The sequence below is a fragment of the Purpureocillium lilacinum genome (assembly GCF_023168085.1).
Source record: "Purpureocillium lilacinum CBS 284.36 DNA, scaffold_5, whole genome shotgun sequence".
NCBI lineage: Eukaryota > Fungi > Ascomycota > Sordariomycetes > Hypocreales > Ophiocordycipitaceae > Purpureocillium > Purpureocillium lilacinum.
This window is the reverse complement of record NW_027072115.1, coordinates 1987285-2000431: the sequence shown is the minus strand read 5'-3', so window position 1 is coordinate 2000431 and position 13147 is coordinate 1987285. Positions and strand designations below refer to the sequence as shown.

Sequence of the window (13147 nt, the reverse complement as noted above, 5' to 3'; positions counted from 1 at the left end):
TACACATAACAATGGCAAATGGGCCGCGATACCGTGGATATGGGTATGGTCATGATGAGATGCTGCTGACACCCGTTACGTTGCAGGTCTGCAGCCCGCATCCCGGCCCTGCCGCGCCCGCGTTTGCGCGCTGGACGACGAGTCCCCGCCGGGTTGCCGATGGTGCGAAGCTTCGGTCAATGCGCATCGCATCGCATCACGCCCTTTGTCGTGTTGTTCCTGCTCTTCTTCTTCTTTCCGCCGTCGTCCTGTCTCCCTCTCCCTTTGTCGCGCAAAACCCATCTGCAGTCAACCCACATCTGCCCCGTGGAGAAATCCCACGTCCTCCGTCCGTCCCCATCTCCTTTTTCACGGTGCTTGCCCCTCCGTGGCGCCGCGCTGCGCTCCTCCCAAGGTCGTCCTCCCTCACGGCCGCAGGGCCTGCGGGCGGGCTGCGGGCTGCGGGACCTCCGGACGACTCCAGTCCGTGAATCAAACCGCCCCGTTTCGCCTCGCCCGTTGGGGCCCGTCTCGCCGAGCGCCCGCCCAGCCAAAAAGCGGCTTATTACTGCACGAATCAGGACTCCGGCAGCCGCTGCTGTTGCTGGGGGGTGCCTGGGCTGGGCTTCTGTCCAGTTTTCTTGTCGATGGCCCCGATAGTGTCACCCATCGTTCATTCATTTACACTCAACACCATGGGCCTCGATCGGTGGACCCGCCGTAAAGCAAGTGCCGCAGTCCGGTCCGGCCTCTGCTCCGTCCGCCGTTGCGCGCAGAAAGTATGGCATCATGGCGACCGTGGCGCCGCATTTTTGCCTTTGCAACGAACAAAGGAAGCTCCGTTGAAAATTGAAAGACATGACAAACTGTTCTATAGAGGTGGTATGGCACGTCCATGCAGTGCTTCAAGATAAAGCACGCCACAATCATCCGCGCTGCGTGAAATCGCGGACGAGACGGGGCCAGCATCGGCGTGATCAGCGCCCTGCAGCCGCCCGACATCCGGGTTCTGACCTGCAGCAAACCGCTCATCCGCCATCGGCCCTCGCGCGCACTATGTACGTATAAACTGAGCCCCCACGCACGCCAGTCGCCGAACCCAGTCGCCGAGCTCAGTCGCCGCCGCTGCGGCTAAAGCGAGGACTTGGCAAGTCGCAGCGGCAACTGATAGGTAGCTTCTGAGTGAGTTTGGTATCGCCGAATGCACCGCCAGGGCAAGATTCAGCAATTGCCTTCCATATTTCTTACATCAATAGCCAGTCATGTTTGCTCTTGTACTCATCATTGCTCCTTCTCCCCGTGCTCCCCTGCCTCCTGCCGCTCCGAGGTTGTGTCACGTGACGTGACGTCTCCACGTTTTCGCCGACGCCGACGACGACATGTTCAGGCACTTCGCCCCAGAGGCAACGACATACCCAGCGCGACCACGACCATCCGCCAGCTGGCAACCCGCGCCCACGTCCCCAGCAACCCAGAAATCCAGCAGCCGTCCACCCGAACGACCGCACCACGTCCCGTGACCTGCCTGCTGCGTTTCCCGCTGTGCAGACGACAGACGAACAACTTTTGAGCGGCCCGGCTCAAAAGGTACGTTTTTCTTCACACACCACATCACATCACAAAGACCACACAAACCACCCACCCAAGCCGCGTCTGCCGGGCTCTTTGTTCATCATGGCCTACCGGGCGCCTCCAGGCACCTCGTCCTCCTCCAACTCTCTTCCTGCGAGACCCCCCGCCCCCGCGGGGGGCAGCGGCTTCAAGCCCGCGTTTGGCACGGCCGGCGCAAACGGTGGCGGCGCGAACGCCTACTCCAACGCCACCCAGTACGGCCCCTCGAGCCACTACTCTTCGCAGACGCAGTATGGCGCTTCCGCGAGCGGCCGATACGCCCCCAGCACGGGCCAGTATGGCTCGTCGTCGTCCTATCCGAGCTATCCCGGCGCGCCAGGCACCGGAGTGAGCTCCGGCTCGCAGGGCGGCTACTCGTCGTACCCCGGACACACGCAGCAGCAGGCTCCGAGCTACGGCATCCAGGCCCCCGCGTACGGGGCGTCATACGCAGCCGCGCCCCAGATTCAGAATCCCTTCCCCGCGCCCGGCACCGGCTTCGACGTGTCCGAGGCCGCGCAGATTGCCGAATGGCAGAGCGCCTACGGCGCGGCGCCGCAGCTTGGCAAGGATGGCAAGCCCGTTGCGACCAACGCGACCGACTCTCCCAGGCCCGACGCCGCGGCCGCCGCGGCCGCTGCCAACACCAACCCCGACAAGAAGAAGACTGTCGTGCGCTCCGGCGGTGGCAAGACGTGGACGGACGATTCCCTCCTCGAGTGGGACCCGAATCACATGCGCATCTTTGTCGGCAACCTCGCCGGCGAGACCACGGACGAGTCCCTCCTCAAGGCCTTTTCGCGCTGGAAGTCGGTCCAGAAGGCCCGCGTCATCCGCGACAAGCGCAGCACAAAATCCAAGGGCTACGGCTTCGTCAGCTTCGCCGACGCCGACGACTTCTTCCAGGCCGCCAAGGAGATGAACGGCAAGTACATCCAGAGCCACCCCGTTGTCGTCAAGAAGGCAAACACGGACATCAAGGCCACCAGCGCCCGCGATCGCGGCAAGGGCGGCTACCACAACAACAAGGGCGGCAAGAACAACAAGAACAAGTCGGGCAACCAGTCGGGCGGAGGCGGCGGCGGATACGAGCCCAGCCTCGGCCCCGTGCCGGGCGCCGGTGTCACCAAGCCTGGACAGAAGACCAAGAACGGCCTCCGCCTACTTGGCTGAACGGCCCCAGCAAGGTCATGCATGCGCTGGCACCCGCTGGCGCTTCCAGAAATCATTTCGCTGCCAGACTTGGCATTTGAGCAGGCGATGTCTTACCCGGCGTTGATGGTGTTCAAAGAGGGTACATATACCACCACGAGAACTGCAGAGGCTCGGCGCAGTCTGCACAAAGGTACTTGAACACACATGGCTTCCTCTATCCCTTGGACATCCTCATTGAGACTTATTTTTTGGGTAGCAGCATAGGATGAAGCAATTAATCAACATTAAATGCATTGATTCCCGTCCGACCGATAATCCGTGATTTCTTTTGGGGTATCTCATGGCCTCGCCACTATATGATGATAATCGAGCATGCCTCCCGATTCCGGTGAACGCAGCGCGCCGTGTGCTCACGGCGCTGCTGGTACCGTGTGTGCCTCCTCTAAGCTGTAGACGGCCACCTGCCCATCCGTAGACATGATTTCATGTTCCTCTCGCGCGGGGACTCCCACCGCTCTGCGATACGTCTCGCATCTCCAGTCGTCTAATCCCCGCCGACGCACCCCCCTTGATGGTACACTATGACCATGTCCTGCCGCGGCGGGCGGCCTCCAATAACTGTCATTATACAAAACCCTAAAAAGACTCAAGAAAAAAGAAAACGCGCTCAAAAGGACTGCATGTGCTCGTGCCTGCCCACACGCGAATGTCACTCGTTATGCTCCGACCTGTGATCCCTGCGTTCGTCTGTCGGCTTGGACAAGTTGGGCTGGATGTCGCCGTCCGACGTGATGATGGTCGGCCTCGAGACGGCGCCGCCGTGCAGCAGACCGGCCGTCTCCTCCGCGCTGTCGTCGTCGCCCTCGCTGTCGAGTCCGCTGTTGCTGGTCGGCGACGACGGGGAGGAGTCGCCGTGGCGGCCGTGGGCGACCTGCTGCGCCTTCTCGCGCATCTTGGTGATCTTGATGTAGTTGTAGGCGACAATGGCGGATATGGTGGTGATGAGGCCGAAGAAGTTGATGAGGGTGAGCTTGTCGCCAAAGACGAGGGCGGCGGCGGAAATGGTAACGACCTCCTTGAAGATGCCAGCAATGGACAGCGTGACTACCGAGGTGCGCTGGAGCAATGCAAACTCGGATGCTGTCATACAGAAAGCGATGCATCCAGGAAACAGCAGGAAGAGCGGCGTCATGACGACACCCCACTCGTTGGTCAGGGTCTTGAGTCCCTCCCACAGGGCGCTCACGCCCTCTACCGGGATGGCGAGAGAGATGAGAGTCACAAACATGACGGGAGTCAGAAAGAAGATGCTAGAGAAGGGGTTCGATGTCGCGGGATTCCGGAGCAGTAGGATTTGGGTCAGCGCCCATCGGAATCCTGAAAAGAAGGCGGCCGATATGACGAGAAAAAAGCCGCCCAGCTTGAATTCGACTTCGCCAAATACCATGAGGACAACGCCAGCAGTCATGGTCGCAATGATGGCAACGAGGCGCCAGGTCGGTGTCTCGAGGCGGAAGACGAACGCAAAGAGAAGCACAAACGCCAGAGAAGACGATTTGCACATTGCTGGAGGAGCGGTTAGTCCGGAAGCTCGGCGTTCCCATGAAGGAAAGAAGACGTACTGTAGAAGGTCAGGCTGATGAATTTGAGCGAGGCATTGCCCAGCCCAATATCGAGTCCCGTCGAAATACCGCAGGGGCCGATTCGTGTTAAATAGAAGAGTTTTGTCATGAGAGGGCTGCTGTTTGGCTCGGTCTCGTGCCGCGACCGGCCGCCGTCGGAGTTGTGGCCATTGTGCGGCCGTAATGATGGTATGAAGTAGAGAACGGTGCCGGAGAGGAAGAATTGCACCAGCATGTGGAAAGAGGTTGTAAAGAGCGGAAAGGCGAAGTTGAGGTTGTTTTTGTCGAACATCCACTTGTTGTACTATTGGGGGCAGGTCAGCGTGGGCCATCCAGCAGTGGAAACAGAGAGGGCAGGGAGAAGGAGACTCACGAGTGATATGGACAAGGAGAAGATGTACCACAGCAAGATGAACAAGAGAATGACTGCTACGTCTTTCACGACGAGCTTGTCCGCCTCCCTCGCCTCGTCGGCCGAAATCTTTTCCCGAGCAACGCGGTTGTCCAGCCTCGTATTCCGCCTCCGCTTCTTTTGCTTTCGACTGCGATCCTTGCTCGTGAGGCCCATCTCCTCGTCATCGTGGAGGTCTTCGTCACTGGAGCTATCGTTGCCCGGGTCGTCCTTGGACGACTCGCCCGTCCTCGGCGGGGCGCCGTCTTCAAAGATCTTGGACTCTTGGGGGATGCTGATGGACGGGTGGGAGCGGTGGCCGTGGGCCGAGCCGCCAGCCTGAGCGCCGACGGGGTTCATCAGGCTGCTCTTGCGCCGGCGGTGTCCGGCGATGGGCTCCATCTCGATGTCGTCGCCGGCAGAGCCGCCTTGACGAGCAGAGGAGGCAGCGAGCGGTGCGGCGGAGGATCGAGCGTCGTCGGCGAAGATGGGCGACTCGGGGACGGGAACGGGGGCGGGAGCGGGATCGGAACCCGGGAGAGCAGAAGAGGCAGAAAGAGAGGGAAAGGGAGAAAGGGAAGGAAAGGGTTTCGAGGAGGAGGAGGCGGCAGAAGAAGAGGACGCTGTGGGCATGATATTGACGGGGCCGCTCACGGGTCTCAATCGACGGCAGGGTGGGCGCGCGCGCTCGACGGACCAACTTGATCTAACATGGGCCGAGGAGTCGTCGCTGGGTGGGCGGGCGGCTGGGTCTGATCTGGGTCTGGGGTTGGGCAGCAGCTGGATGGAGCTCGTGGGACGGCGGCGGCCAGGAGTCCAGGACGACGGGACGGCCGCGCAGGCAGGGGAGGCCGAGCGGCAGGGCAGGGCAGGGCAGGACAGGACGGAGCGGGCAGATTACCCAGGTTCGCCCTCAGGTCAGGTCAGATGCCAGACGCCAGACGGCCAGGGGACCAGCAGACCTGGTGGAGATGGGGGGGGCCAGCGGCGGAGGGGAGTGGAGAGGGAGGAGCCGGTCCAGGTGCTGCTCGGCAGGGCCTGGCCAGCCTGGGCTTGCTGGGTGCCTCCTCTTGGGTGCGGTGCTTGCCCAGCTGTGCCTTTAGCGGCACACCTCCTGGGGGGCCGTGGACTGGCACCGTTGCCTGTGTCCGAGACTCCGAGGGGGGTCCGTCCCGTCGCCGCCGTCGCGGTGCCCGAATCACGCTGGGCGGGCGGTGCAGCGAGACGATGCCACCACGGCGGGTTCAGAGGGCCCGAGAGCTGCAGGAGGGTGCTCGTGCTGTTACTACCGCGAGCGAGAAATCGTGCAATCTCCCATTGCGCCCATGAGGCTGATCGTGATCGAAGTCATTTTGAGTCCTCCGGGCATCTTACGCTTGCGGAGATGCTCGATTACGGCAATACCATAGTTACAGTGGAAAGTGCTCTTTCCTGCGGCACCAACTGCTGCTGCATGTCTCGCGCAGGCGCAGGCGCCTCTTCCCGCAGCAATCTGCCCGTGAGTGGCAGATGAAATGTGGGGGGTGAGCTTGGCAATCGGTGGCGCCCTCGGGCCCCTTTTGGCGCCCTCCGGGAGGTTGGCCGTTCAGCGGGCTCGCGCTCGTTGTGGCAGCGGCCGTCCAGTGGCAGCGCCCCTCTGGCCCGTCAATGGATGGGGTCAATGGCAGCTTAGCGCCCGCTAGACAGGGTCACAGGGCAGAGGCGGCGTTGGCGCTCCCATCCGTGGACGGCCACCCCCGGCAAGCGCAGGCATCCCGCGGCGATGCAAGGCCGCTGGGCTCGGTCGAGTTCCAGGCTGGCCGGTCCCAGTGTTGGGTTCTCAGGCTGCGTTGCCAGGTTCCCTGAGGGAGAGCCAGAGCCTGAGTCGCACGCCGGGTTCCAGGGGTCCATCCCGTCTGGCTCCCCTCTCTTGCCTCTCGCGCCTCTCAAGCCAGTGCGGTGCTGCTTGCGCTGCGCAAGGATGACGTTCGAGACCCCCCTGCAGCGAATCAGGGTCTTTCGCGACGGCGACTGTTGACAGACATCATCAGTCATCGACAGGGCGGCGATCGTCGCAACCGTTCTCAACGGGAGCAGGATCAGCCCGTCATCAGGAACGATTCCATCGGCGCAGCAGACGCATCGCGATGACCGTCGTGCCGCCTCTCGCAATCCTCAACCGTCATTGAGAAGCCGGGCGCTCGATTCAATGTGGCACCCCTAACTGCCCGGAGCTCAAGGTCCATGCCCATGCCCCCCCCCCCCTGGCAGTCAGTCAGTCACCAGCCCCGTCCACCTGCGCGCCATGCCGAGCGAGGGTGGGTGAGCGGGCTGCTTGGCAATCCAAGGGATCCTGCAGGGCGGAAGCGAGACACAGCCAGTCGAGTCTGGTCCGTCGCGGACCCTTGCCGGGCAGCAGCCTGGGCGAGGCCGCCAGGAACCAGCTTTCGTGCCGGTGTCGCGTGCTCCCCCGACTGGCCCTGTGCCGTCCCGCAAGCAGCAGACGGGCAGCTCATGACCCGCGAATAGTTGTCACGACTGGCTCTTGTTGTTGGCCGTCTCGACGTCCTCTGCCAGCACACCACGGGCGTTACTGTCACACGCCACGTCGTGCGCAGAGCCAACGCCCGCGCTCGCCCCTCCCGCGCGTTGACATGGTCGCCAATCTTCATTCGCGGAACCGAATGGGCCCAGCCCGTCTTCAGTGCCATCTGCAAGTGGGCGGTCGTTCACCGCCAGCGATCCCCTCGTGGCTTGATGCGCGACCCGAAAACCTTGCGCCAACCCCGCATTGCTGGCTGTCTCCCCTGCAAGGCATCAAAGTGTTCGGACAATCCTCCTGGCCATCGCAAAGCCATCCACGACCTGTCTGGGCGGGGAGTTGAACACGTGCAACTCCGAGGCTGCTGCTGATGCTTCTGCTCCAGGGCGCAATCGTCGTCGCCGACGCAGTGCATCCCCATCGCCCCAGCCACGAACGGGTGCGCAGTCGCTCCGCTTTGTCGTGACGCGGCAACGGCCCAGTGCTCGTTCGAGGTGACGAAGCAGCCGCAAAAACGGGTCGATGCCTGGTGTCTCGTTATCTCGTGCACTGGCCCGTGTTCCACTGGAGCGGAGACAGCAAGCCCATCAGCTTGACATCATCGTGTTCCAACCGACACGTTTGATGTCACAACTGACACCGCCGATTTGCATGTCTTGCCTCTCCTGTACCCCGGGCCGGTCCCCGCCCAGCATGGCGCGAGAGGTGTCTGAGGTTGAAGCGCGTTGGTGACGGCATAGCAACAGACAAAACTCCCTTGATGTCGAATATCCCTTGCTATGGATTGGGCAGGCACCAGCCCTTTGTCGCGGGCCAATTGATACCCTTGCCGGAAGGTTCCCACGGTCGGGGATATTTCTCGGGCCTGCCCTGAAAGAGTACTTTAGCTGGCGAAGGGGGCCCGGAGACTTGGGTTTGAGTTTTGCCTGCAGGCCGGCGGGTCGTCCGGAGACCCGGCGGCCGGTAGTAACTATCTGCCTGTCGCCAAGGTGGTGTGTCGCTTCCGGTCCGGTGCGGCTGCGCGCCGGAAGCTCCGGCTGCGCGGTTGAGTTTGCGGGACGCAGACTGGTAACAAGGTAGGTAGGGTTGCACTCTGGAAGTGCCCCTGGACGGCCGCATCGGTTCTTGACGCAATTCATTTCCAGCGTGCTGTCGGCGGGTCGTGATGCGACGTGAGGGACGAACCTTGCCCAGGTTTGTCTGCGGCGTGTGAGCACTTTCAAACTGACCTGGCCGCCGTGTGTTCTGAATGGAGCATCTCCCGCCAGCCCCGTCAGCTGTGCGACGAAGCTCCATGGCCACGGGCAGCTTGCAAACCTTACCCAGTGCGGGGTGCCCAATGAAGGCAACGCGGGGTGCAACTCTGGGCTCGGTGAGGTGGAGGGGTCACGTCCAGCAGCATGTCCAGCAGCAGCTACGTTCAGTTCTTCACCACCCGCAGGAGAGCTCCATTGCCCTAGGCCACCGCTCTACGGCGACGAGGTGCCGACTACGCAGCAAGATGGCTTGTAGAACCGCTGCATCCAAAGAGATCCACGTAAGCAGGCTCATCCTTAGCCGGACCTGCCTTCCCACTGCCAGTGCACTGCCCAGTATTCCCAGCATTCCGTGAACGGCAGGCACGGAAGAACTCCATCCGTCCATCCATCCACGGATCCCGAGAGGCTGCAAATATTGGGGAAGGAGCTATTGGGACGGGCAAGACGGGCTAGCTCATAGCTCAGCGACTTACACTGGCAGTCACGAGGCCCATCATCCAGCCATGACGGCCAAGGTATAAGTGACTTCAACATGACGGCACATCACGCCTCGACCACCGTCCACGCTACTTGGCATCGTAGATGGCAACCAACTCGGCGAATCTGAGCCATGAGCAGCACCAGCAATAAGCTCCAGCTCAGACGGACCATCCGGCGAGCTGTCCAACGCTCACTCTGTCTCATCATCACCACCCGCTTCAATGGCTTCGCATGGATCTACGACGCACCAAGGCTCGACTCGTCGCTCTCAGACGGGGGGCTATCTGCCCATCGAGGACTATGGCTTGATCGGCAATATGCACACGTGCGCCCTCGTCGGCATCGATGGCAGTGTCGACTTCATGTGCTGGTGCGTTGCCCGTGTGCTTGCTGTGGCATCTGTGACTGCATGGCTGAACAAGGCGCAGGCCCGACTTTGACTCTCCGTCCATCTTCTGCCGCCTTCTGGACAAGAACATTGGCGGCCACTTCAGCATCACGCCCCCTGACGGAGTCAACTGCACCACCAAGCAGCAGTATCTGCCGACTTCTTGCATCCTTCAAACCAGGTATATCCATGAGGATGGTGTCGTGGACCTGCTCGACTTCTTCCCGCGTCCCAAGGAGGCCCAAGTCGCCACCAAGGACTACAAGCAAAGTGCCTGGCGAGAGGCTATCCGCGTGCCCGAGGAGCTGAAGAAATGGCTCGTCCGGCGCGTCGAGTGCATCAGGGGCACCATGACCCTAGGTGAGCCCCTGAATATCTGCGTGTGAGATTTTGAGTGCTGACATTTGTAGACATTGAGCTATTTCCTGCCTTTGGCTATGGGCTGGTACCCCATGTGACTACCTTACGAAAGGATACTCACACTATGCATGACCATGTCAGCAAGGTCGCGACCTTTCATTCAGCTGGCGAGAAGCTTCAGCTTGATGTTGCTCTCCAGAATGGCGACGACAAGAGGAGCTGCCCGCGGGTCTCATTCAAGAAGACTACAAGACCGGGTATGCAGGGTGATGGACTGCAGGCGACAATTGTGATAAATGAAGGCGAGAGCATCTCTTTTGTCCTGAGAAACGACTCAAACCAACATGTAACTGAGCACATCACATCTTCCGTCCTGGACAACCAGCAGCACGACACGCAGCAGTACTGGTTCAACTTTATCTCGCAATGCCGGTACAAGGGGCGATGGAGAGAGGTTGTGACGCGCAGCCTCATGATCCTAAAGCTCTTGACATACGGTAAAGCATGCACTGTGAACCTGTGGATGTAATGAGCTGATAGGTCTCTAGAACCAACTGGCGCAATTGTTGCCGCTCCCACTTTTTCGGTCCCTGAGAACATTGGAGGCGCCAGAAACTGGGACTACCGATACTCGTGGGTCAGAGACTCCAGCTTCAGCATCTACATATTGCTTCGCTTGGGCTTCAGAGCCGAGGCCCATGCGTACATGGACTTCATCATGAAGCGATTCGTGGGATCTCGGGGGCCGGATGGCGCCTTGCCCATCATGTTCACGATTCACGGGGAGACTGACATCCCAGAAGTTACGCTCGACCATTTTGAGGGCTATCGCGGAAGCTCACCGGTGCGCATCGGCAACGGCGCTGCTTTCCATCAACAATTTGACATTTACGGCGAGCTCATGGATGCCATCTACCTCTATAACAAGTACGGCAAGCCAGTGCCGTGGGATGTTTGGCGAGCCGTCCGCGAGATTCTCGGTACGCAATCGCTCATCACCTGAGTCTTGACTGGAGCTGACCAAGCTGTTTCACGCGCGCCCCAGATTACGTTTTGACCATCGTCAACGGTATGCAATGCTTCTGCGTTGTTGTGCCATGCTAATCTGTTTCTATCGCAGACCCCGACATGTCCATCTGGGAGGTGCGAAATGCCAAGCAAAACTTCACATACTCCAAGATCATGCTATGGGTTGCCTTTGATCGTGGTCTCCGGCTCGCCGACAAAAGGTGCTTCCCCTGCCCTAACCGTGTCAAGTGGCTGGCGGCGAGAGACACGCTCTACGAGGAAATCATGGAGAAGGGATACAACCCGGAGATGAACAGCTTTGTCCAGAGCTACGAGAACAACACTGTCCTCGATTCGTCCATTCTGATTGCTCCTCTGGTCTTCTTTATCTCGCCGTGCGACCCGCGCTTCACGAGCACCTTGGACCGCATCCTGCTGCCGCCCGAAAAGGGCGGCCTTACGAGCACGGGCCTGGTGTATCGATACGACACCGAGCTCTCCGACGATGGTAGGCAGATGTCAGGTCACCTCCTGTGTTCCATTGGCTGACGATCGTTTATAGGCGTCGGGGGACGAGACGGCGCATTCAGCATGTGTACATTTTGGCTGGTGGAGGCCATGACGCGTGCGGGAGTTTACGAGCACAAATACCTCGTGCGGGCAGTCAACATATTCGAGAACATGTTGAGCTTTTCCAACCATCTGTCCATGTTTTCGGAGGAGATTGCCCGCAGCGGTGACCAGCTCGGCAACACGCCGCAAGCCTTTAGTCACCTTGCTCTTATCAGTGCGGCTTTCAACCTGGACCGGGCGGCCGAGGGTTGGAGGGGCCCTTCGTGAGAATGGATGTGTCGTTGGCAGTGTCGGACTAGGTGGCTAGCTCTGATTTACGCTTGGGCTCTGTTCGAAAAGTGTCTGTTATCAGTTGCTGTACACTAGTGAACAAGACTTTTGCTCTCGGAGCTGTCGAGGTCCTGTTGCGTGTACCATCGACGGAGTCGATTGAAACGGCAGGGTGTCCAAGGAGATCTCCGAAAGCTTCCCTGTATCCCTTAGAGGCAGGAAATTATCATTCAGTCATTATCTATACGCCATGACCGCTCACCGCACCTCGGTTGTTGTTCATGATGATGCTGCCGAGATGTTGGAAGCGATGGAAGTTGCGGGCGGCGTGGCGGGTAGTTCACTCAAGTACATTGCGGCAGGGCCACTGGTCTACGTGAAATGCAGCACACTTCTACCTTGTAGGCTCAGGAACGTGACCAAGAGAGAACATAGTTGTACCAAAGAAGATGGTCCGAGAAAGGAAAGTACATGACATACAAGAATAAGTGACTCCCGAGAACCGTGCTCCCAACTCCCCATATGTATGTTAACCATCGCAACAACAAAAGGAAACTCGTCACACTCCGCCATCACCCCCCGCCGTCGCCTCGTCTGCCCTCTGCTCAAAAGTGGCAGGTCGCCGAGAAGAAAGGCACGGCCATGAGGCCCCTGTTCAGGAGCCAGGCCGCGGCGTGGTGGTGCCGCTGGACGCACGCTTGACAGTCCAGCTCGTCAAGCTCCAGGCGCGAGCCGCAGATGGTGCAGGTGTCATACTTCGTGAATTGTGGCGAGCGCCGAGCTGAACCGGGGCTGGCTGCGCAGCGGCCCGTCGCTGTGCCGAGTGTTTGTCTTCAGCTTTGTGCGGTCGAAGAGCTTGGTCTGGTGGTGGTGGTGCTTACCGTCCGAGCCTGGCCTGTCCGAGTCACTCTCGTCCTTCTCCTCGTCTTCTGAGCTCTCGACCGAGTCGACAATCTTTTCGAGGCTCCCGAGGACCTCCTCCTTGGTCTCCTCGCGCGTGGCGCCCGCGCCGGTGCATGCCGTGTATGAGGGCCACCGCTTGAGGAACTGTGCGCGGCACTCGTCGAGTTTCGCGCGGAGCAGCGCCACCTTGCCGTCTAGCGAGCGGCACCTGTGGCAGCGGCTCGGGACTCGGCGCGACTGCAGGCCATGGGGGCGGCGGAGGCAGCAGTCGCTGGGGAGGTATCCGTCGCGAAAGTCCTCGCCGATGGTGCAGAGCTTTAGCCGGCGTCCCCAAGTCTGGTGCGCGCATTCGAAGACGGTGCGTGCGTAGGTACACATGTGCGCGGGATTTTCCTCCTCTCGTAAGGGTTGAACGACAGTCGATTAAAGATTGACCGGATGACGGCGGTACGAAGGCGGCAAGTCATGAACGAGGGACAGGCTAGGCGACGCGCTCATGATCATGAGTACTCAACCACGTTTGGAGTCGTTTGCCACGGGGAAAGAGAAACAAAAACGCCCCTGGACATGTTTTCTGATTCTCGCGGGAGTCTGCCGTGGTCTTGCAAGCGGGGGGCGGGTTCCTCG

General features: G+C 60.3%; 4 protein-coding genes across 4 annotated transcripts; 2 read left to right on the top strand and 2 right to left on the bottom strand.

The window, feature by feature from the left end:
- Positions 1 to 1653: 1653 nt before the first annotated feature.
- On the top strand, positions 1654 to 2763 carry PLICBS_007195 (uncharacterized protein; the record flags this gene model as incomplete). Its single annotated transcript, XM_018320611.1, has 1 exon — positions 1654 to 2763. The coding sequence occupies one exon, from the start codon at positions 1654 to 1656 to the stop codon at positions 2761 to 2763; it is 1110 nt and encodes a 369-aa protein (XP_018180508.1).
- A 691-nt stretch (positions 2764 to 3454) lies between these two features.
- PLICBS_007194 (triose-phosphate Transporter) lies at positions 3455 to 5160 on the bottom strand (the record flags this gene model as incomplete). Its single annotated transcript, XM_018320610.2, has 3 exons — positions 3455 to 4311; positions 4368 to 4671; positions 4741 to 5160. 3 exons carry the CDS (start codon positions 5158 to 5160, stop codon positions 3455 to 3457), a joined length of 1581 nt encoding a protein of 526 aa, XP_018180507.2.
- Positions 5161 to 9239: 4079 nt separating this feature from the next.
- Positions 9240 to 11614, top strand: PLICBS_007193 (uncharacterized protein; the record flags this gene model as incomplete). The annotated part of the gene is made up of 7 exons (XM_018320609.2): positions 9240 to 9388; positions 9447 to 9766; positions 9817 to 10263; positions 10315 to 10746; positions 10812 to 10835; positions 10887 to 11282; positions 11337 to 11614. The coding sequence occupies 7 exons, from the start codon at positions 9240 to 9242 to the stop codon at positions 11612 to 11614; spliced, it is 2046 nt and encodes a 681-aa protein (XP_018180506.2).
- Positions 11615 to 12367: 753 nt separating this feature from the next.
- Positions 12368 to 12898, bottom strand: PLICBS_007192 (uncharacterized protein; the record flags this gene model as incomplete). The annotated part of the gene is made up of 1 exon (XM_065601126.1): positions 12368 to 12898. The coding sequence occupies one exon, from the start codon at positions 12896 to 12898 to the stop codon at positions 12368 to 12370; it is 531 nt and encodes a 176-aa protein (XP_065457198.1).
- Positions 12899 to 13147: the final 249 nt, after the last annotated feature.